At 44.7% G+C, this 25234-nt stretch overlaps 1 protein-coding gene across 1 annotated transcript in view; it reads right to left on the reverse strand.

Annotated features, from left to right (window-relative positions):
- RREB1 (ras responsive element binding protein 1) overlaps positions 1-25234 on the reverse strand; it is a 126304-nt gene that overhangs the window by 29171 nt on the left and 71899 nt on the right. The window contains exons 6-7 of the mRNA XM_062569994.1: positions 13779-13923; positions 12504-12643 (exon numbers count right to left, since the gene is read on the reverse strand). Of these exons, the coding sequence (XP_062425978.1) occupies positions 12504-12643; positions 13779-13923 (285 nt within the window). The remainder of the gene's footprint in view (positions 1-12503; positions 12644-13778; positions 13924-25234) is intronic.

Raw genomic sequence — 25234 nt, forward strand, 5'->3', positions numbered from 1 at the left:
ACAAGTGTGAAGTATATGTAACACTGCCTTTGTTATCACGGTACACAGAAGGCTGGGACATAAATATTATGCTCTGCAGCTTTAATCTGCTTTATCTCCCCTGTCAATTCGCTTGCATCCTACCTTTATAATTACTGCCAGCATACTGCCTGCGTTGCATTAAATACAGAACCAAAGCCATTTACAAAGCAAATGTTTGCTTAAAGAGATCTGCTAAATGTGACGGCAATCTTTGCTCACGGTAGGGGAATGCCAGGAGGCAGCGCTCGCTCGGTGTCAGGATCCGCGGCTCTCCCCCAGCCAGCTCGGCGGTACCCGGCCCGCGACGCAGCGCCGTCATCCTCAGCGCGCGGATCGACACCGCGCGCAAGGGACGCGGCAACCCTGCCGCCGAGCCCGGCCTCGCGCTGCCGCTCGTTACTTGCGTGGCGGTCGAGTCGAGAGGCGCCTCAGCCGCAGGTACGCTTGCTTCTGCAGGCAACGCGTGCGCTGCAGAGGCGGCGAAGGCCCGAAACACGTTTCGCCGCGCCATCAGCCGAACGCGGGCGAGAGCCGTGCCTGTAAGTCAACAAGGCAGCCGTGACGCACGCCGAGCACCCGCTCTGACCAGCACGGGGCATTAAAAACAGTTTCTTAGAGAGACAGCGCGCAGGCCGACGGCTCACATTATCCCTGCTGCTTCCATATTCTTCGACAGCTAAAATTAACGCGCTGACTGCGCCGCGAAGGGACGCGGCCGCCCCCGGGCACCGGCCGCAGTCCCCACGGGATTCGGGCCGAGCGGGAGCCGGGGCTCCTCGCGCAAGCGGCCCCTCGCGCCCGCGCCACCCGTCTTCAGGGCCGGGGTGGGTCTGGAGCGCACCTCCATGGAGGGCTCCCGCCGAAGGCGGCGCTTGAGGGCCGCGCTTTCAGAGCGGAGACCCGCGGGGGAGTCCTTCACCACACCCCTGTGCCAAGGCGACACGGCGCCCGCGAGGCAGCAAAAATCTGCGAAAAAACACCTCTTGCATGGTGTTTTCCATGCACGGGGAATCCCTCCCCCCCAAAACCAAAAAAGGAATTCAAGGAATTCTTCTGGGAAAAGGAATACGTATTTTTCCATCTTTTATAATGCACAGGATTAAACATCCCTATCTTCTTCTCTTCCCTTTTTAGCCTTCTCTTCTTTTTTCCCGTGTTGGAAAGGTGAACGGAAGAAGCAAGAGCGCCTGCTCTTTCAAGATACAGGCATTTCAGGGAACATAAATTCACCGTACCGGCACCCAGCACCTTCAGCCAGCGTTGCAGCGTAGGGGCTCGCCGGCCGGGCGACGGGCGCAGAGCCGCGCGCCCACCGCCCCGCGCTGCAGGCGCTTCCACCCCGCCGTGGGAGCGCAGACCTCGGCAGGGAGCCCTGCCCTCCACCTCCAGCACCGAGGGAGCCCGCGTTTCCTCCGAGTAACGTTTCACGAGCTCTGAATACTACTAGCAGCGCGGATACAGACAGGCGTGCAAACCGACACCAGGGAAAGCCTACGGGCACTGAACTTCAAAACCCAACCAGCTCCAGCAAGCAGTGAGTTATATTGACAAACGCTCATATCAATTTCAGATGGAACAAACTGTCCAGACTAACAATTGGAAACTTAAAAATACATATATATATTTTTTAAGGAAGCCTAATAATCGTCCTGCTTTGTCACCAGTGTTATCTTCCATCCTTAAATAGTAACCGTATCGACAACTTTTTTTAAAAAAAAAATCTAGAAACACAGTTCAAGGACGCAAAAGAGACGGGAATCCTAAGTGATGTGACCATGTTTTTCATCTTCCTTAAGTCCTTTTCAAAAAGCTGTTATATAAACGTGGAAATTCTGAAAAGCCCAGTGTATCAAATAAAGCAACTGGAACATATGGTAATACTTTGCTCATGATGAACTTAAAAAACAAAAAGCCCCTCTCCTTACAATTTCACAAGTCTGCCCGTGCATAGTGCCAAGTCAAACACGGATGGTACGACTCAGAAAACAGAGACGGGAACAGGTTCTGAGGGGGTTGGCAGGAGAGGCAGAGCAATGCCTCACCACCTGAGCAGAAATAAAAGACCTGTACTTGCAAGGTAACTTTCCAGATGTACCAAGGAAAAAAAAAAAAAAAAAAAAAAAGAACAGCTGCTGTATTATCATGCGATAGCTAGTGCTGGCCAGAATTTCCCATTTTCCTATAAATGTGATCACAGAGCAGAGAGAAGAGAGCTGTTCAGTTCCAAACACAGAGATTCAATTATATGCAAAAAGGAAAAACTGCAGTTAACAGCTCAGGCTGTTTTTAAAATGAGCTTCACTCTCAAATGATTTTTCCCTTGTACATTCATACCTATACAAGGTAAACGTGGTACTAGGATTCTGGCTCCCACGCAGAGGGGTAGAAAACAAGTGGGTGAGAAAACAGAACTGATAAAACACAAAAGCAGATCCGTAATATGACTGTGCAATGACAGTGCAATGACCAGGCTGACCTTGGTGCTCAGTCCACATATTACACCAGATGAGTCTGTTTAATTATTACTATACTGTTGAACCTTAAAAAAAAAAGTAGATAAGGCATCTGTAAAAACACATCATTAAAAAGCTTTCTATTAGGAGTAAGCTAATATTTTTGAAATCTGAAATACTAATTAAGATATAAAAGCACTTTAAAATGCTCTAAGAAATACTCAATCCTTTGTGTAGCTTGCTCAAGAGGCAAGCCAGGTTTTACTACACTTAGGACAAGCAGCACCTATGCAAGAAAAGTATATACAAGCAATGCCTGTTCTTTTGCATTACACTTTCCTCTGAGTCAATTCCAATTTGTCAGCAATGCAAATTATCTTTTTTTTTTAAAAAAAAAAAGGACAAAGAAAAGGAATGACATTTTGGAGAGGAAATTCACAGCCAAACCTTAAGCAAAATTCATCAGTCTTGACTTTGATTAAGGATAATGCAGTCAAACAGCAAGGCTTCTAATGTGATCCTTCTAAATTTTATACTTCACTAGGCAAGAGTCTTCACATACCAAATATTTATATCTACCATTCTGTTACCAACAGATTAAATGAACCTTGTGCTCTGCTTTACATGGGACTCAGGATAGGAAAGTGATATTTAACATTCTCAAATTTATACATCTGAACCTGACCAAACCCAAAATTTTCACACATGCAGCTCACCAAGACCACAGTGCTGGAATTGTGGAAGTTAGTATAGAAAAATAATGTTCATTTCTAGGTCTTATCTAAAAAAAAAAAAAAAAAAAAAAAAAAAAAAGTGGCATCATTTTGTTCATTTCCAGTCCGTGCTCTTTAGCATGTTCTGCAGACAGAACCAAAGGCAACAAGGCAAGGATGAACCACACAGCGATGTTAAATCATCAAACTCCTCCCACCATGCATAAATTTCCACTGTCATTGTTATTATCCTGCTTTCTGTCTCACATCATTTGTGCAATTAATGTAGCTCTCCTTAAGACCACTGAAAATCTCATGTTAAACTAAACAAAATAAAATAAAATAAAAACAACAACAAAGAAACCGAAGCAGAAAGAAATCGGCAATTCCCTCCAGCTGAACTTCTGCCCGCACGGCACCACGGCAGGGAGCAGTACCCAGGGCTTGTCCCCAGTACTCAGCACTGCACAGAAGGCTCATGGGGAAGGGGAGATGCAGGAAGGGCAGTTTTCAACATAAGGGCTTTCATCACCTAGGAAGCAAAATTAACAAGCTACAAACATATTCCCCTTCAGGAGGGGCTTGCTTTACTTCTCTCTCAGGGGAAGGCGGAGGAAGGGAGTTGGAGAAGAGCAAATTGGTTTCTGCTCCTGTGCAACCCCACCCAGCTCCAGATACTCATCTCCTTTTGGACAAAAAAAACCCTTCCTGGCCTCCAACCCCATCTCTGGGAAATAACGCCCAACAGCTGCACTCATCTCTCCCACTCGCTGCTGCGGACGAGCGATGGGAGAGCCGCGAGGGCAGGCGGCCCAGCAGTGCGCTGAGCAAAGCCCCCACCAAGCACGGGCACAGGCACAGGAGCACGAGCGCGGCGGGCTGCGGAGAGCGCGGAGGGGCTGCGGCGCGTGACCCAGCACAGGAGGATTTCCACGCAGGCTGCTTCAGGGAGTTGCCAAAGGTGGGGCTTTGTAAACCCTCCTTCCCTCCCTCCCTCCCACCTCCTCGCTGGCAGTCCAACTCTGCTGTCGCCCGGTCCCGTTGCTCCCTTTAATCCTCCCCCTCAGAGGAGCCACCCTTGGGTGCAGCCAGGGCTGAAACCACTGCACCAGACCTATTTATAGAGGGATGCTTAGCCTGGGCACGAGGCTACGTGCGCTCCAAAAGCGGCACTTCGGTCCGGGCAAGAAAAGTACTGCGCAGGAGCCGGGGCGGCTCGCATACAAGCCGGGGTGATGCGGTGCTTCAGAAAGCTGCCAGCTGGCGTGCTGCAGAGACCGTGCGAGCACAGGTGTGTCACGACTCCCACAGCCAGCGTCACTCAGGTGAAGTGCACTGCTAGGTGATTTGAAAAAAAACCTAAATATAAGGCACAAGTCGTTCTTGGAACAACTATCGATCTACGCCATCTTTTGACTTTCTTCTCCGTGTGCGAGCAAAGAAAATCGGAAAAGATTTCACTTTTTCGTAACAATATGATGAATTGTTTGCACCAGCAACAACATAGCACTGCCAGATTTTAATACCTCCGCCCCAGCGGCATAGTAGCTTACTCTACCATTTATTTCAACACAATAAACATGTAACTAAGATCAAATAAAGGGAAAACGGGAGATGGTCCACAGACACTTGCACAAATGAAGTAGTTCGTCTTCTCGTAATGACCTTTTTACTTAATAAAAGTTTAAAAAAACATAACTGTCAAGAAACTTGTTGAACAAAATCAGAGAGCGAGAGCTGAAACTCAACATAAATAACAATCAAATGTTTAACAAATAGGGCAAGTGTACCTGGAAAGAAAAACACAGCCAGCACTGTATTCTATAGCTACAAAAACTCCAAGCTGCCTGGTGTCCAAAATTAAAGCGACTGTTTGCACATATAAATTCAAAGGGACTTTCTAGTACTCTTTTGGGGTAAAAAAAAAAAAAAAAAAAAAAAAAAAAAAAAAAAAAAAAAGTGAAGTTCTTCCTGCCTCTAGCATGTCTTTCTAATGCAGAAGCCAAGTACTCGTGTAGTTATTAAAGTACTGGGAAAAGTTAAAGAACAGCTCTATTTCCACCATGTTAAAAAATAAAAGTATCCACTTTTCACCAAGTCTGTTGTTTATCCTATAACCATCTCCTGAGGACCACAGGGTTCAAATACAGGTGCAGCTGAATCTGGACTGAACACGCCTGCCCTTATCTACACTCACAGGTAAGCTATGCTCCGCACGCGGACGTGACTGCTAACACAACATGCAGTGGCCACCACCTCTGAGAGAGGGTGCGTGTAAGCACGCTGGTCATCAGGATCAGACAGGCACACTAATAACCCATTTGGGGTCAGCCCTCTTTCCCTCCTGTATTCCCTGCTACAAGAAACTCTCCTCTAGAGACAGCTTTGCATTTTACCCACTTTCTATTCTTGTAACCAAGCTCAGATATTCAACATCATGTGATGCACCACACAGTTTCACACGAGCGTCACTCCGAGTCCATTCACTATCTGACATTTCTGCCCAGCCACTCTGGATTCCCAGTCTCCCAGCACAATAAGCCCCTGATGTGAGCTGACCACCTCTAGGTCGGAGTTGGACTCACTCTGCTCTTCACGTATTTCCCATCTCTCTTCTTTGAGCAGAAACTCCAAAAATGCACTTAGACTGCAGTTCTCATGTGGTTTTGCAAGCCAGCACAAAGGCAGATGCTCATCCCTCTCATTTTACTTCTCCATTTTATGTGCTCAGTAAAAGGATGCATTCACCAACTTGGTTGCATATGCTCTCCTTTGCCTTAACATTACGAGTTACTTTCTACCATGACTTACTTTTCTCATACTATTTTACCAGAGCTGAACTTCATTGCCACCAGCTGGCTCACTGAATTGCTCCTAGATTGAAAACACTGCCAACAAAGATCTAGATTCAGTTCCTAGTTTTTATCAGCAAGACACAGAGCGCACAATTTTCAGAGCAGAACCCAGCAGGAGAGTCAGCAAACTGGCAACATCACACAACTGACCCTCTTGCACCTCTGTCCTTGGCTACACCAAGTCTTCTAGCAGTTACTGTGTTAGCACTTGATAACTCTAGCAGTTCTTCCGTAAAATATGCTTGTTGGTACAATCTAAAAGAATGACTAAGAAAGGGAAGTATCAGGATTTTTGCCAAAACCAAAGGTCAGGAGGTCCATGAACATGCCTATGCTGAGTGTTTTATACCCATCTCCCAGTATTTGACAATTGTGTGGAATACAACAACTTCAGAATTATCCAGCTGCATCAAATAATGCAAGTTTCATATTTTGAAGTGCTAACTAGGATTCAGACCTGCCTCCAGCGTAGGGCTACAAAGATGATCAGAGGGCTGGAGCATCTGACCTATGAGGAACAGCTGCGAGAGCTGGGCCTCTTCAGCCTGAGGAAGAGAAGACTGAGGGGGGACCTTATCAATGTGTACAAGTACCTGAAGGGAGGGTGTCAAGGGGACGGGGACAAACTCTTTTCAGTTGTCCCGTGTGACAGGACAAGAGGCAATGGGTAGAAATTGAAGCACAGGAAGTTCCGCCTGAACGTGAGGGGGAATTTCTTCACTCTGAGAGTGAGGGAGCACTGGCAGAGGTTGCCCAGAGAGGTTGTGGAGTCTCCTTCTCTGGAGATCTTCAAGGCCTGCCTGGATGCAACCCTGTCTACCATGCTGTAGGTGACCCTGCTGAGTGGGGAGGTTGGACTAGCTGATCTCCAGAGGTCCCTTCCAACCTTACTGATTCTATGATTCTATGTGCACAATGATGGTTGCAGTAGAAAAGTAGTATGAAATTTCATAATGCTGCATGAAGATTACTTGTAACTCATATTGCAAGTTGCTTCCAGTAATAGAGTCAACTACTTGGAAAAACCTCTCCCTACCATGAACCTTTAGTTTTGGTTGACAAGCAGTACAAATTGCATACCACATTTGGTTTTCAAATGCATTCACACTCTCTCAGTTTTGCAATGTCACTAACTTCCACCCATAGCTTCCTACAAAATGCTGATGGGGCCAGAAAGTAATACACTTCACAAAAATGAAGTCAGCAGGATTACGCCGTACTAAATAAACGAGGAATCTGAGACACAAGGAGGGAAAGTGAATTCCTGAAGTTGCTAAAGTAGGCAGTAGCAAAAACAGGAAAGAAACTTCAGGGGGTTTTTTGGCTGGGAGCTTTTTTTTTTTTTTTTTTTTTTTAAACGTCGTGTATTTATGTACTTTTGCTCAGTTACATTGCCTCTCTGCACATGCTTCAGTCTTAAAATGCTGTTTTCTATTAATGGTAATGATAATCATCTTGGTACACTTAAATTAACACTAATTTATTTCTTTGACTATTTTATCTCCCAGTTGCTGATATATAGAACTGTCATGAACAACAGTAATTGGACAACAAACATAAAATTCTAAATAGCTGGAATTATTTTCACTCAAAACCCACTTCCTTTTGACTTAAATGAGACTGCCCATGTGCATTGGCTAAGATGACTAAGGCTGTGATGTAGGCCCACGTGTCTTACAGCATCGCACCACCTGACACCATGCAGTGAGGAATGGGGATGTGGTGGCTAAGTGGGGAGCATGCTGACCAACCTCACTGAATCGCAAGTTGCACATGGCATCTTGCAAAACAATTTGCCCTCATTTAGGGCATTCAAATTGTTCACTTTTCTTCTGAGTGAAGCTGTATAACACCAGGACACAAGAGCAGCACTTTCCACCAGGGAGTGTTTTCAGAAACAAGAGTGGTTATCCTTGCAAAACTGGAGGCAGAAGACAACAAGCACCAACAGTCAGGGTGTCCTGATACTTTCCACTCTAGCACCTGAATTTTTCTGTTGCTATGTGTCTGCCAACTTAACTGTTAAGAACAACAGCTTTCCATGGTGGCATTCAACTTCAAGCCAATCTGACTTTACAAGTTTCAGCAAAACTTGGGTAAGCTGTTTTGAAGAACAAGGTAGACTGCAAGTGGCTTTTGGTTTTCTTTCTTTTGAAATTCTACAGAAGCACATTATCCTAGGGCAAGAGAACTGTTTTTGCTGTCCTTGTGAAAATATGCCCAGGATTTGGCAAGTTACAAAGCTTAATATATTAAATCAGTGTTTGGACACGCTCAGTAAAAACTTCATCCACCTTGAATCCACTCATGACAGTAGGCAGTTACTGGCACTGGTTACTAAGCCAGCTCAGGGACTGAGGCAGTCTCTTTCACACTCCGCAATAACTATTTTTTTCCTGTCTGCTAGGCTCCTATAAAAAAAAATAGCAAAACCAAATCATGTCATTAAAAGCAATGTCCTGGTGAATGAAATATGCTCAAGAAGTCCCCTGAACACTCACTAAGATACCAGCTTTTACCTCGTTTGAAACCGTACATGCTATCCTTGCTGAGAGTCGACGTCTCTAAGAAAGGTGATAAATGCAATGTTACCAACACTTCCCTCCCCTCCTCAGGAAGATACACGGGCATGAGAAGTAGAAGAAACATCTCCCTGATGCTGCGAGGGAGGAAAAAATAAAAACCTGTGCTGGAGAAAGCCTTGTGGAGGAGGGGAGAGAGGAAGTGTAAAAGGTATGCTTTGTTGCAGTGAAACCAACGGAGGAATGCTCCGGTGCACATATTTTGCTAAAAGCCACACGTTTTCCTTTAAGCCTGTTCCATTGTACTTGCCAAAGGAAAGAGGAGAAACCTCACAGAGCGCCTCGGGAGGCCTCTCCTCAGGAAATCCTTACGTCTCCTTTCCTAGGGCTGCTGGTGTTGCTCCGAGCTGCCTGTCAGGCGACCTTTACAAGCACATTACCATGTTTGACAGCAACCCGGAGCCACAAAAACTTTCCAGAGAAGTTATCCCGCTCCGTGAGGTTTCTCGTTTTCCCTGCTGGCTGCGCAGCAGCGTTGCAGGGCTCTGCTAATTATATCAACGCTCGGATACAAACTCACCAAAATAGACGGTGTCCGGAGGCCCCCGGCTGCGGGGAACCGGCCGTCTTCTTTCAGCAGGCCAGGTAGGGAGGCGAAGGGCTTGGGAAAGCCCGGCTGTGCCACCTCCTGCAGCCAAGGGGGACGGCAGAGGACCCTGCCGGGGCCAGCCAACGTCCCTAATGAGGGTGCCCGTCCCAGGGCTGCAGAGGGACGGGGACCGGCCGGGGGGTTAACACCATGAAGGATCCCGGACACGGCAGCAGCCGCAGCGTATTGTTACCCTGACAAAGGGCCCTAGGACGGCCCCCAAGGGCAAGGGCAGCTCTTACCCTAATTAAGAGACAAAGAGGCACGATTCGGGGATTTTACAGAATCAAGAGATCCCCTCCCAAGCGGGGAGCCCCCTTGGCACAATCGCTGGATTAAGTATTGTTCGCTCTGCCCCACGCAACAATGAGGTGCTCCCGGCTCCGGCCTCTCCGGGAGAAGGCAGCGCTCCGGAGGACAATGCGCGACGCCTTTTCATCCGGCTCTGAACAGCGAACCCTGCGATCTGAAGCTGTTCATTTGACAGTATCTGGAAGGGCAAAGGCCCACCCTGGAAATTAGCTGCTCACATACCGATCCGGGGGCCACCAGGCGTTACCGTGTCTGCTTCTTCAAAGAGGGGGGCCGGGACACACAGCCGCCCCGCGAGGGAGAGGCTGTATTTGCACAACAGCACTACAATGGCAGGATTAAAGGACCACAGCGAAGCTCCTGCATCCCCTGCCACTTTGCTGCTGGCTGGGGATGCAACCCCGAAGGCAGGGCGGCAGCGCTGTCAAGGCAATACACATCTGTGCGCTGCACAGGCGTTTTCTATCCTAACAAACAGGGGAGCGCACAGGAGGCGGACGTCTGCATCGTGGCGCGGCATGCCTAGGCTGACAGAGCATCGCTTATTTTTGCTCAGACAAAACAGGCTGTGTTGGGGTACCCAAAGCGGTAGCTGCAAACCCACCTGCCAGAAGCAGACCGTGAGGCTCTGGAGTGCACGACATCCGATCCCTGCCGCACACAAGTCCTGATCAAGGGACTCTACATTTTTTTTAATTGTAAAAAAGACTGAGTATATTTTGCTCCCTGCCCTGTGGTCATAACACAGTTGCTATATATTTTTTTTATGATTTAAGGAAAGTTCTTACTTCTCATTTTTTTACAATAAGGAAACACCAAGATTTGATGAAAACCTTCTAACATTTTCCAGTTTGCTCTCCCACCACAAACACACCCATACGTACATGCCTCCTGTTCTAATACTGTAGCAAATTTTTCTCTTTCTGTCACCTCCTTCACTCAAAAAAAAAATACCCAGAAGTCTCACCAAGAGGATTCATTTCAGTTGCATTAAAACCACATTAACTTAGGGTTGAAAATGCTGCACAACATTCAGCCTGTTTTGTTGAATCCTACAAACGAACCCGGAATTACAGCCTCCAGCTGCCAAGGATTTCCACCTCCTACCTCTTTTTGTGACGAAAGAGTCACCTTAACAACAGCACAGACTACTCTGCTTACCAGAGGATTTTCTCCTAGGTTGGGCCAAGCAGACAGTGTCATTTGACTTGTCTAGACTAGGACAAAAGGTGTGTTTTAAACCAGATAGGCAGGGCAGATTGAATACGAACATGTTAGCTGACCAGGGAGAGCCTTGTTCTCTTGTCAAGCTCCCTTGTTTTGCCCTGTCTCCACTGACATGTCTTAAATTGCTTACGCAAACATTTGATAAAATCCCCCTTACCATCGTCTAGACAAGCCCGTAAAGACATCCGAGCATCCCAGCACCACCCTTAACTCATGCCCACAGAGCCTGACAATCATGGTTTCAATTTAGAGACGCTTTTCGGTCCTCATTGCTCAACACAACCGTGGGTAGCAAAATCCATTTCAGGAGAACGTTATCCAAAAGCAAGCCTCCTAACAAAGAGTTGTGCAAGAGTGTGAATAGTGTGTTTCTGCAGGCAACCTCTTTCTGCCTTGCAGCAGCAGAGTATAATGCTGCCAAGCGAGAAGGATATCCGTTCTGGTATCTTTATCCATCACTGAAAGCAAGAGAACCCAGCTGTCTGCTCAGCTTCACGGTGTATAGACTCACAAAGAGATTCTCTCTTCACAAAAGCTCAAAAATGAGGCTGACACCGGGCTAAGCAGAGTATGACAACCACTTTCTCTAAAGTATATTGTATGGAAACAATTTCTCAGCTTTCCTTTCATTGGAGTTGTGGAGCTCTATCAGAAAACTTTTTGAGTTTTGCTCTACCATGAAAATATACTCCATTTACTTCAGAAACAGCAAATCTCATCTGATTAACTGCCATTTGCTGGACTTACTTTAGGAAAGAGCTCTCCAATTCTTTTTTTTTTTTCCTCCAAGAATGGTTTTACATATAATTTCTATGGTTCTCTGAAAAAAAAAGTTTAAGTCTAGCTCTGCTCCATCTCATTCTACTAAGAAAATATTTTCAGGAAAAGAATGTTGACACTTCAAGATGCTGAATTCTGAACCCTTCCAAAAAGATCACTAAATAGCCCAAACTCCTAAAATAAGATTAAAACACAGACAAGCTTGTGCACAGGGAGAAACTAATTTTCTTAAATTGCAGCTCTTCTACATGTTTAAATTGGAGTTGGAGCATACTGTTTCTGTCTTCATGTATCTGGCTCTACTTTTTCCTACAGTAAAAACTAGGAAATAAAGAAGTATCAGGAGTCCCAGGAGCAGTTACCTGAACCAGAACAAAAAGCCCAAGCACCTTCCCAAACAATTAATAACTAATTTTTCCTTGTTAAGAGAAACTAGTTTAAGCTAAAATCCAGAATATTCCCTATCCTCAACAGATAGAAAAGCATAACACATTTTACTGCAAGGCTGGAAACAGAAATTCATCTATCCTCACTCACTCACATGACAAACAACCAAACTTTTATGTCCAGCCTTCCAGCCCCAGGCAGAAAATCACACAGGTTGGTACTCAAATACTTCTATAAAGTTTCTCATCATGTTTTACGCATGTTGAAATTCTGTGATGCTCACATTCTTACAGTCTTATGTAACTACTGAGATGCACTTGGGGAAAAAGAAAGGGTGCTCCCATTTCCTCCAAAAACACACGCAGCTTCTAGCTGGCAAGATTTCCTGTATTTACAAAAAGCATTAAAATCAAGCCTAATAGCACCCTGGTGACACAAGACGAGGCAGAAACATCTTTAAAACTGTTTAAAATCGCAAATGGGGTCATTCAACAGGTCTGAGCAGAGCTTCCTTCTCTCCTCCTCCCCAGCAGGCTCCCTCAGGCCATCTGGTGACCAGAAATGCTCTCAGGCCTACATCTTACCTCAGCGAGTTATCTGGATGTGTCTCCATGTGGGACTCCAGTCCATACTTGCAAAAAAAATCTTTGAAACACACTGGACAATGATAAACTTCCTCCTCAGCCTTCTTATCCCCTTCACCGGATTGAGAGTCCTCAACAACCTTCAGAGAGAGGGAAGAAAAAAAAAATCATTAAAGTGAATTTTAAGCAACAAACCAAATGCACAGTCTATTCAGAGTTCTCTTAAAAATGAAGTAGCTTTGCTGCAGGCTATCAGAAATGACTTCATTTCGGCAAGAGAGAGAGGGTGAGTGAGAGAGACTGTGTGTGTGTAAGAACATGCACAGCAGAGATGGAGGCTCCAAAAGAGATAAAAGTGTTTAGCTAAGTCATGGATACTTCGGTTCTAATAAGAAACTGTGATTTGAACAAACCTGCATGTTTACATACCACTAAACCAGCATCCCTCCCCCTTCAGAAAGCCAGGCAGGCTGTCAGCCTAAATTATTTATGCCACTGAGTTACTGCCAACTACTAACTCGAGCAGTCCATGGAAAAGCAGTGAACTTCTGCACATTTTCTACAGCCCTCTTCTGATTACAGGAAGAAAAACATGGACAGAAACGAGAGATGCTGAACTTAATTCAGTTGCTACTACTTCGCCATTTAAAGATTGCAAGTTGAAAGAATAAACTCGGCAGCTGCTGTAAATTTTATATAAATGACTGAAATGCAACAGAATATTTCATAAACAAAACCCTACCCTTCAAATAAATATCTTCTGGTTATTTCTGCATCTCTAATAATGCAGGATTATGCTACTACTAAAGTGAAATACACTATAGTGTTTTTGTTCTCCAGATCAAAAAAATAAAAATGCAAAAATCTAAATCATTGCTGCTTTTGAAGTAAACACTGTTTTTTGAAAGTTCAAACTGCTATCTTGCAAGACTACTTTAATTAAACAGGAAAAAAAAAACTAGGGGAAAAGCTGCAGTGCAGAATAAACAGTTCATCCTCTCCTCATCCAATGTTAACTATGCAATATAAAACTTAGGATTTAAAAATTTAAACAATAATTAAGAAGTCTGTAATTCTTGTGAGGTCTGAAATTAGAAATTTGTTTTCTACCTCAGAACACACTGTTAAGTTACACAGCAAAAAACAGTATCTTGAAACATACAGGACTGCAAAAAGACCACATTTTTTGTATTTCTATGCCATCTGCATAAATACAACCACTGAAAGTTTAGGAGGTAGGCAGGAAAGTCTTTCGTTTCGTGCTCTGTAAAGAACCTTTTTTGCAGGTGTCCTTTCCTCTCTGTCTGTCTCAGCATCTTGACTAAGCTTCCGTTTAGACGATAATCGCCGGCGCTTCAGAGGAGATGGGGGAGTCGTACTCGCTGTGCTGTTCGGGTCCTTCTCGTGAATCTTCATGTGCCTGAGCAGGAGGGGGAAGGAGACAGTCTTTCAGCATGTACATGAGGGCTCAAAAGTCCACATATGTTTTAGTCCCTACGCTCGCTGCCTCCCGGCCCCACGTGCACCACACACATCACGCCACAGCCTAGTGTGGTAGCCTAATAGTAAGAAAAAAACAGCAGCTTAGCATCCACTCCTCTCAATGCAAAGAAGTGCCTAGTCTTCAGTTTGCTCTCCTCTTCTTATTTCAGACAGTACCCCAAATGGATCAGTAAAAAACAATCCGTCACAGCAGCACTTCCTAAATACTCTTAGCCTTTTCCTTCTTAACACAGCATATTGGTGCACCCTCGAATCCCATTTCAACTAAAACTTGGAAATTTGAGGTCAAGGTGCATCTCGTAACACTGCTAAGCTGCAGCAAGTATCGCTTGCAAACTCCATACTGCCAAAACATGTTTACAAACCCCCAACACCAATGTAACAACTATGCTTTGTCACATAAAGAAAAGGAAAAGGGGAACAAAGGTTCTGTAGGACACACTCATACGTCTTCAAAAAGTTTTAAGTTCTATAAATGCAAGATGTTGTGTTCCTAAACAGCAGCAGATAGACTGATACAAATCTAGCATGTTTCTTTGGTTCTTGGATGTGAAATGAGGGACAAAAGGGCCCAACCTCATGAATGTCTGTATACCTGATCCACTTGCCTCTCGGTTTTCCATTTTTGCAGTCTGAGGAAGATACCTTTCATCTAACTGAATGGAACTGGAGGGGGGTATCGTTCCCAAGCTGTTCCTTTTGAGTATTCAAAGTTCAGGTGGTATTTTGCTCCCCCCCGCCCCAAACAGATGTAGGGCTTTTACTCCTTTTTTACCCTTCCAGTTTATAGCACTCAAGTGCTTATTGGGGGGAGGGGGGAAATCAAACTTAGGCTCCCACATCTCTCAAGTGGAATGGAAATTTTTGCTTCTAACACTGAAGAATCGGAGTGCAGGAATGCACGGGACAGTTTATCCACAGGACTGACTTCAAAGCAGCACAAGGGAGACAATGTTAACGGCATTTGGTCATGCTCCTTCAGAAGTCACACCACCAAGACTATGTCATTTAACTTGACTGTTCGCTATCATATTCAAACATGAGAGAATGTTGTAATCTAGATGAGTCTTGTATGTCCTCATAACTGCCCGAGTGTTATGACATAAATCAATTTTAGTTTTGGATGCCAAGGCCATGATGCTTCAAGATAACACATGGACCAAACTGACCCACGGTCAGACTCTCCTGAAGCCACTGGGGGACATGCTAGCTGTGTCTATCTGTCACACCGGGGAGTTCAAAGAGGAGAGAGCATCTGTGTGTGCCTGGCAGGACAGACAGAAATGCTGCTGAATTTGTCTTGACCTCTTTCCCCATCAAGCACCTGGCTGGGACCAAAAGGAAGCTTTAACCTTAGAGGATTTGGCTCTCTCCAGGTTATAAAGGACACAGGGAGTGGTCAGAGGGCTGATGCAGCCTCAGAAGTGCTGTGCACTCCCCTTCCTTAGCCTTGTGGTAGCCTCATAACACTATAAACCAACAGTGACTGATTTATTTGCATAAAGCTAAGCTACCTTGGTTTGCAAAATCTACAAGCAAGTTATCTACAGGTACTGTGGCTTGCCACCTTCCAGGCTCTCTTTCACTGTCTTTATTCTTTTCTTTCCTTAGTATTTTTTTTCCCTCCCTATGGCACTGCTCTAACTTCTCATGCTAGCCAAGCCAACCCCCGAGCTTTCTGTGGATGAGAAATCAACAGCGTTAAGAGCAGTTGCCTGTATTCATGCAAGAATAACAAAAAAGAAACCAGTCTATTTGTTCAAAGGACTTCTATGCACAATAGCTGAAGATGAACTTGAAAAGCAAGTGGGAACAACAGTAAGCCAAAAACGTAGTATCCAGTTGCACAAGCAAAGCAAATCCTGGAAGGTGGGGTTTGAGTTTTTTTGGTTTTGTTTTTGGTAAAAACTGCTTTCCAAGTTGTGATGAGCTCTTGTGCCTATGCCTGTCTGTCCTCTCCACCCCAGACACAGACAGACACACAAGGCCTGCATGCTTAACCTTCTGGCAGTTTGGCTGATGCATAGCTAACATTGTTTGGCCGGTTACTCTTCAGAGAGCTAGAGAGCGAAAGCAGTCAAGCAAAAATCACATTCACCCAGAAAACAAACAAATAAACAAAAATCTCCTTCCATACAGTAAGTGTGGGACTTTTTGTTTCTGTGTTCTGTTAAAGATTCCTTTCTGTCACTAACAAGCATACAAAATTCCTGTTCAGTAGCTACCCATGCAAAACAGCTTCCTTAGGGCTAGGTTCTTTCCTCCTGCTGTTTTCCCATCTGTTTAACTCCGCTTGTTTCAGTGGTGCTGCTCCTCCTTGAGAGGGGTGCGATGGCACATCCACAGTTTACAAACAGGAGAAACAGTGGAGATTTCCAAGCTCGTGTCAGCCTGGCCTGGCACCTCTGCATGGCATGACATAATGCATGCAAACACCCTGGCTCCTGCAAGTCCCCAAAGCAGTTCGTCCAGCCACATTTGCAATGTAATATATGCTAAGAAGGCAGAGTTTGTTAATTCAGGTGCAGCATGACAGCGCTGGTGCTGTGCTACATTTGGTGGCAGCTACTAACTCTCCCTGCTGCGTTCCCATGCACGCTTCTGCCGTGCCCTGCGCCAGAGCAGCACCCCTGCCCACTGCAAGGAATGTGGGAATCTCTTCATGTTTCAGCCTTGCACATTTGAAAGGAAGTGGCCTGAGCTATTGAACTATAAACAGGAAGACACTCCATCTGCACCTTTGACTTTTACTGTGTAGGTCAAATATCACAGACACTATGATAGCCCTCTGCATGCAATTATTAAGGAAAAAAAAAAAAAAAAAAAAAAGCCAACCCCGAAACCAAAGCAGCAAGTTCCACAGTACTCAAGGAGAGTTGCAGCCTGTCCACATTACAGGGAGCAGGTTTATTCCTTTGACAGGTTAAGCAAGTTTCACTACATCAAGTCAAGGGTGGAGAGGAAAGAGATTACTAGAGCTACAACCCAAGATAAGTGGGAAGATAAAGGAAAACAGTACAAAGGACAGACACAATCTTCACCTCTCTCTTTTACTTTGCAATAGGGATGCCATTCTGCCTTGAGAAAACATTTATCACTCAGCTTGGCTTGAACAGCAGCAGATGCCAAGCGGCATCCACGTCTACCATGTTTTCTTTAAAAGTTAAACAGTCCCTTCACCAGGGCTTTTTTTGTTTAAAAAGCTTCCTAATTAAAGGAGGGTAGGGGGAAACAACAGTATTTGTGTTGCCTTACCCACCTTCAGAAGATTTTTGCCTCGATTAGATCTCACATGTATCACTGAAAATGCAGGAACAAAGCTGTGCTTAAAAGTTGTTTTCCCATTGTGACTACAATGACATATTTTGGCCTGACAACACTGGCATATTTTGAATATGAAAGTCAGGATCATAAGTTGGCCTGGCTTTCAGCATCTGCTGTGATAAAGGAAACTGATATGAGTCTTCAATTCTGAAAAGCGAAGATAAACTCTCAGCATTTTAAATGTGAAGAAAAAAAAAGAGCAAAATAAGAGAGATTCACAGGAAAGCTGATGTTAAGCCACAGATCCAGGTTACAATAACACGTGCCAAGCAGCTCTTAAGTGACGACAACTTCAGCTCAGAAGAAAGCCAGAGCCACAGCTAATGGAACGTTGCTTTCTTCTAAATTAAATCAATTACTTGTGGCTCTGAGCCATCCTACAGAGCAACACAAATAACAGCGAAGGAGTGAGGGAATGCATAAAGTCCTCCTGAAATTCGTACTTCATATGGAGGCTATTAGTCTCCCCAGCATGCATGCATGCAGATATGCATAGCCTTGGACAGCACTGAAGATGGGACACTAAAATGCAACTAGGATTAACAGCATAAAATGAAGTAAAAATGGAAGCTGAACACTAGGGATGACTCCTTAGCCCTTAAGTGCTAGTCAGTCTTGATTAATCTCTCAGAGAAAGCAGTGGAACTCTATTTAAGTTGAGACTAGACACTGTGCCAGAAGAGGAATTTGCAAAGAATAATCCTAAAACGAAAAGAGGAAGTTAAGTCTTTTCCCAATAAGGTCTGTTCCACCTCTAAACTGAACTCTCATGTTTAAGAATTGCTATGCAAAAAATGCATATAACTTGCTACACGCTCTGCTTTTTGCAGCACAGCTGTACATGAAAAAGCTCTCCTTTCATTCTCTTCCCATCCTCTCATAAAAAGAATTTCACAGGTGAGCCAACAGGATCCAACTGTGCTATGACTATGTGCCAGTCAGGCCTCTAACAAAATCCCATTTTTCAACTGCTTTACTAGTTTATTCCATCCTCTTTACGAGAATCCTCTTCCTCTTCTGCTACAACTCTCCTCTTCCCTCCAATGGTCATGAGAACACAGCGACAAAGATCACACTGCACAAGAATTGCCCCAGCTTCTCTTTTTTTGGCTTTTGCTTTTTTTTAAAAACAGACAGGCAGAAACACACACAGAATATGATTTCATAAGGGTGAACAGTTACAAGTGAAGAACACTTCACTACTTTTCATTGAAGAGGAGACTTTTGTAAAAATAAACAAATACTGAACTCAAGTGCCTTATTCCTTTTTCCCTGTTGGATGGTGGTTTATCAATGCCTAAGGGAGGCGCCTCATGGCAGAAGGGGGAACAAAACAAAAAATGTGTATCCTACTGCACTGATATGTAGCTTTTACTGGTCACATCCCAGTCTGAATTGCATCTCCAGAAAGGCTGCAGTCTTTTCTTAATGCAGAGGGGATTTGCATGTTGATCATATAAGCTTTCTGGAGGTCTTGAGGCAGGGCAGCCTACAGCATCATTGCCAAAGCCGGAACGTGGGAAGATTTTGACTGGCTGGCTCAAAGCTAGACCTAGGAGTCAGATGCATCTTGAGACAGGCAACTGCAAAACGCAGCTGCTCCCAGCTCCTGGGTCCCACTGAATTATGAACAAATCCCAGAGGCCCTGCTTTGCATGCGGATCAGTTGTTCAGCACCATTTTGTCTCTCAGAGAAGCAGTATCCCTCAGCATGAGTGGGAATCGCTCACCTCTAACTCCAGGAGGAAGAAAGCACCTTAGCAGCCCAGGCTGCCATGGCTGCTGACTTGCTCCCCATCCCTAAGAGAGATGGGGGCTGCCTGGCTCAGCAGCCAGGGCAAAAGCAATGTAAGGAACAAAACGGCAGTTTCCATAGCCTCTGAGCACAGTCCAGGGTTCAAGTCTCTCCTCTCTAACTTCAGCAGCACAAGCACTGCTGGCTTTCAGTCAAGGGAGCTTTATGCCAGGTAGGTTTGATGAGGAGGAGCATGACAAGAGGGGGAGCAGCAAGCAAATTCACTGGGGCCCCGTTGGGAAAGTCCCAGGATCTAAATCAAGATTAATTCTTGAGTGCAGGATTCAGTGCGTCTATAAACACCCTCCTCCTCCCTCACATCTCCACTCCTGTGGAAACACAGTTGGAAGGCCAACAAATCTGAGCATTATCGGTTCAGAGAGATCACTTGACAGGATCAGGTTTGGGTTCTGACTTCATATCCCACATATTATTCTAAGTTTCTTCACTTTACCACTAGATGTGCCCTATACTCTGCTGTACTTCCACACAGCTGTTTCTCATTGCCATCATGATTTCTGAGCAGTCTGATGCAGAATTCAAGCGGATGATACTCATACATTTTATAGCTATCTGAAGACAGGAGCAAGTCACACATCCATTTAGAGACTAAGAATAAAAAACTAGAGCCTTCTATGCTTTACCTTATTTATGATATATTTTAATAAAGAGCTACCAGGCTAGTCTCAGGAGGACTGAGCTGCTCTGATGCCCTAAGGGCAACTTATCTGACACAATTGCTTTACCTATTCCATGTTTTCTTCCCTGGCATCTTTCACTTAATACTCCTATTTTCAAATAAAAGTAAGTAATTTCCCAAGAATCAATGTATTTTCAATAATCCTGGGGAACAGAAGACTTAAGGGGGGAATCTTATCAATGTGTATAAGTATCCGAAGGGAGGGTGTCAAGGGGACAGGGACAAACTCTTCTCAGTTGTCCCGTGTGACAGGACAAGAGGCAATGGGCAGAAACTGAAGCACAGGAAGTTCCACCTGGCTGTGAGGGGGAACTTCTTCACTGTGAGAGTGAGGGAGCACTGGCAGAGGTTGCCCAGAGAGGTTGTGGAGTCTCCTTCTCTGGAGATCTTCAAGGCCCGCCTGGATGCAACCCTGTCTAACATGCTCTAGGTGACCCTGCTGAGTGGGGAGGTTGGACTAGATGATCTCCAGAGGTCCCTTCCAACCTTACTGATTCTATGATTCTATGAATCTACAGTAAAGAGCATATTTATTACTCAAAACATGAGAAAACATTTCAGTATAAAAAATGTCTGCTTTATCTAAGCTTCAACTTTGTACCACCATATCAGATCTAGCGAGTTCAAGATGCATGCAAGAAATGTTGAAGTTCAGTTCATTATATTTTTTCAGGCCCCATGTAATGAAAAATAGCTCACATTGTAAGAGAGGACAGCCTTCAAAATTATGATGGTCTGTCTCTTTTGAGAGATACATCAAGGCTGCATCACCTTTGTCACTGTTTCATTCTGCTTAGCAAATCTTGCTTCAGCCTAACTGATCTAGAAATGCAGGAAAAACACACAGAACTCCTCTTCATCACTTCTGCCATTTGACATGCTTGGGAAGCACATTCTGAACAAACATAAAGTAAAGCAGCAGCATTTTCAGGAGCAATCACTTAATATACTGCTGCCAACTCTCTTAGAGTCTCGTGAATATGACTGGAACTGAAGTCCAAAGTACAGTAACATTATACCCTTGGGTTAAAGAGTTTAGTCAGTTGTTTGTTTGTTAAAACATGTAGAGAATCTGTATCGACAATGTACTTCCAGTACTAATTACCAACAGCAGCCACTTAAGAGAGCAATTCACCCAGCCCTTGCTAGCTGCAATCAGAAACCAAAAAGATGCAGGTAATTTTGCAAATCAGACATGATCCGTATTTGGAAGAGCTTCTGTTTGTCTTTTCTTATTGACTTGTCTGCTATTTGTAGCCTCAAAAAAAAAAAAAAAAAAAAACCCCAAAAAACAAACCCCAAAAAAACAAAAAACAGACTGACAGGCACGCACACTTCACAGCAAGTCAGCAAACATTCCAAGACCAAGAAGCCAACATTTTGGGATATGCCCTCTTACAACTGTGGAGAAATCTCAAAACAGATCTCAAGTACCACCGAACATTCTAGTGGCACGCAGTGATTAATGCTAGCAAGGGATAAACAAAGAGAAGCTGCGCAGCAAGGCAACTCTACGGCTAAGCTAATAAGAAAGCCACTGTAATTAATACAGTGAAGTGATCCCATCAGAAGAGCAGGGTGGGACAAATACGTCTTGGGAAGGATCAGATTGGAAAGAGCTGACTCATTTTGGCGGCATGTCTGCATCCAGGCAAAGCAGAAGATCCTCAAGCCTTTGCAGCCTGTGCCTGAGCCGGTGTCACCTTGCCAGCATAGCCACCCAGCCTGAAAGCCTCACGGCGGCCCAGCGTGAATCAGCCCCCTGCACCGCAGGGGCGTCACGGCCCCCTCCATGATGCTCTGCAAATCGTCACCTCCTGCGGTGCCCTGCAGATGCGCCTTAAGTGTCCCTGAAAGCGTGCAGCAGGCTGCTGCCTTGCCTGTCTCCCTCCTGTGCAATGAGGCTTACCCCTCCAAGCCCAAATTACCTTACAGTGGGGTGGCAGACAGCATCATTAGAATGACATCAACATTATTATTTAGATCCACCAAGGCTACCTGAGCGCTCTTAGGCTGTGAAAGCCACCTGTGATTATGTTCAAGTGACAACTCATATTCCTTTCCAGTGCTACCAGGGCAGCTTGCAAATTTAACCAGTCTCACACAGCTGCCAATACATGATACCTAAGGATACATGATACAGACACATGCACACAAACCATTTTGTATTTTTGTCCTAGAACAAAAATTTGCTTTGCTGTGGATGTTACAAGCTGTTAGCTTGAGTGAGAAGAAAGACAGTGACATACAAATCCAAAAGGGGGAGCAGGGATAGAGTACCCTTTCTGAATAATTATGCTGTATTCACAGATATGCAAGCAACTACTTGCTACACAGAATCAACAAGTTCAAACAAGCTTAGATTGATACAGTTGCATTGCCATCTTGGCTCGAAGTTATCCCTGTTCTCTACCAGAAGTGGTGTCAGAGCACCTCGAAGGAAACGGAGACAAATATTTGCCTGATGATGCTGTGACAGGGAAGTGATTCAAAACATGCCTCCAAAGCAAAGCTTCCCAAAGGACAGGAAAAGAAAGCATTCATTTGCAGTTCTCATCAAATCTTGCATAAGAGATGACAAAAGAGCACAGAAAGGCAATATGAACTTCCCAGTATCACTTCATCAAACCTCCTGCATGCAGTTTGCAGCAGATTCAGAGGGGACCCAAATTAACAGTGCCAAATACTGAACAGAGACCTCTATGCCATTAAGACACTGTTTAATAAGGGACAGCTTAGAAGAAACATCTTTCTGAGTCTCCTGTGATTCTTTAAGCCTCGAGAGAAAGGTTTATTAACAATAGTAAAATTAAGCAGAGATAGTATTTTTAAAAGTGTACCAAAAATCTGGCTGAGGACTTTCTGGGTTGCTATTTTCTTTCATCTTTTTGGCAACTTGTGGTTTTCAGGCACCTCCTTTAGTTATCACAGTATGTAAGTTTAGCCAATGACTTTGCAGTTGATTTCTTAGGAGACTTCATTTTAAAAGAAAAGGAAGTGTTATTAGATGGTGAGGACAGTTAAAGCCGTTTTAAATTTTAGCATCAGGAGGAAAAAAGAAAAAAAAGAGAGAGAGAGAAGGGATGTTAGTAGGGAAAAAAAGTTTTATTCTTAAGGGTAAACATGGTTGAAGTCATCCCAGGTATGTCCTGTCTCTCCCCAAAACCTCACCCCTTAACAACCAAGCAAACATAACCCTCAGCTTCTTCCCAGAAACCAGGCAGAGCCCTAATGCAGTTGCTGTCCTGTCACACTCTGCTGTTGAGCAATACTGATGGCACATGGTGCAGAACAACTTGCTGCGTCACACAGCTCAAGGAGGAAAAAACAGACAGCCAGAGCAACGCTGGGGATGCTGCGCAGATGGTGCTGACCACCCTCCCCTGCCCCCCGGCGCGCGCACGCACACAAAGGAAGCTGCACCAGATAACAAAAGCACATCTTCGTTAGAGCAGGGTCTCCGCATTCCCCTGATAGCCGCAGTTGCCAAGTGACTCGAGGGGCAAGGAAGTAAGGGTTATCGCTGCACACACTGCTTCTACAAACTTTTCCCAGCGCCGAGGTCTGCATGCCAGTAGGAGAAGTTTTCACGTGTTTAGACCATTTCCTCTCCTGTTCCTGAACATGTGGTCCTGCTTCCTCACCAACCGTGATCTCACAGCATCCCCTATCCGAGCAGCAAAGCGCTAGGAAAAGGTTTCACGTCTCGTTACATGTCTGTTTAGTCAAGTGTAGTGGGGGCAAACAGAGTCCCAGCATGACTCGCGCTGCTTTACAGGAATCAACAGAAATCGCTGAGGAATACAGGGAGTTTGGGAACTTCCGCCCTAGAACAAAATTAATTTCAGTGCAGTCCCTCACAAATACGGATTATCTCACTCTCATCACCTTCAGTCTGAAGCCCAGGAAGACTACAAATTTAGATAACTCGATGTTGAAAACGAACCATACAGAAGTTGTTTGCCTCCTCTGTTTTAAGAAAGCTTTCCACATGAAGCACTGGAGAGTTGGCTCTGAAGACTTGCTAAAAATCACTGAGAGTGTTTGAAAAACTTTAGCTAGGAGAACAATTTGGAGAAGTCAAAATACCAAAAAATGCCCTTGAGGAAGACAAAGCAGTATTTGTATGTTTTGTGCTATTTACCAATTGTATAATGGCACTGACGGTTTATAGCACACATCTTTGCTGAAGCTGTGTATCATGCAAGTTAAGCATCACAGCTCAAAAATCTGAGTGAAAGGCACTGGCTAAGCCCAGATGCCAAGATCCCTCCCTTTTTTTTTTTTTAAGCCAGAAAAAGTTTCCGTAAAAACTGAAAATCTACCATTAATGAACAGCCTGCTTCCAAAAGAAAGGAGAAAAGAAAAACAAACGCTGACCCCGAGAGGGGGTACCTTCTGCAGTTTGCTGGTTCCAGCATGCTGAACGGGAACAGGTTGAGCAGGTTAGATACTGGGGTGAAGGGAGAGAAAAGGTAAAGGTAGGAGACCTACATTAAAGGTAGAACGACAGCAACCACAAGTGCAGTTTGAGATAGGTTTCTTCCTCATTCTCTTTAGGACTTGGCTTCAGAGTCTTTTCAGACAACAGTCAGATCAAATGCACGCTCATTACAGAAGCGATGCAAGTGCTTCTGCTTTGCATGTACAAAGCGCTACATGGAGATAACCTTAACATACAAACCTTCTCAGCAATCAGCATTTTCTACACAGAATCACCCAGCTGAAGCACAGGTAAGAATATAAACCACCAACTTAAATGTCAGCAACACTACACATCGCATGTTAACCTCCAGAGCTAACATCTCTTATGAGAATCACACAATGTCATGATTATGGCAAAAGACTAAGAGCACCTCAGCTCCCCGCAAAGACAACCTGAATTTTCTAGTGTCTGCTCAGCTAAGGCCTGTATTTATTTTGTAGTTCTTTAAGTTGGGAAGGGGAGATATATTCCTGGGAACACTAACCCTCTAAAGGAGGTGATGTTCCTGCAAGGGTACTTAGGCAGAAAGATCAAGGTCTCACACAGCCATGTGCTCTGCGACGAGAGTCTAATCTGTCAAGTGGCTTGTGCTCATTTGAACTGTGACATGGGTAACAAAGCAGCACTAAGCTATGCTGAATACACTCTGTTACACGGAGATTTATGTTATTGCCCGTGAGGAGGGTGGTATTACGCTGCTATGTCAGGCCATCTTCCCCTTGGCACAATCCACTCCAGAAACCTCAATTTCCTGAGAGAAGGGCATCCCTTTTATCATTTCCAGAAAACAAAAAAACCTCACCCCACAACCTGACAATGTACAAGATGAGTTTAGGTATTCTTTAAAGCAACACACACAAAAATCAAGGCCTCGAAAGCACACTGAACTCTTTCTTATGTTTAGGTATCGAAAAGCTCTGGAG

Source organism: Rhea pennata, chromosome 2 (genome assembly GCF_028389875.1).
Source record: "Rhea pennata isolate bPtePen1 chromosome 2, bPtePen1.pri, whole genome shotgun sequence".
NCBI classification, from domain to species: Eukaryota; Metazoa; Chordata; class Aves; order Rheiformes; family Rheidae; genus Rhea; species Rhea pennata.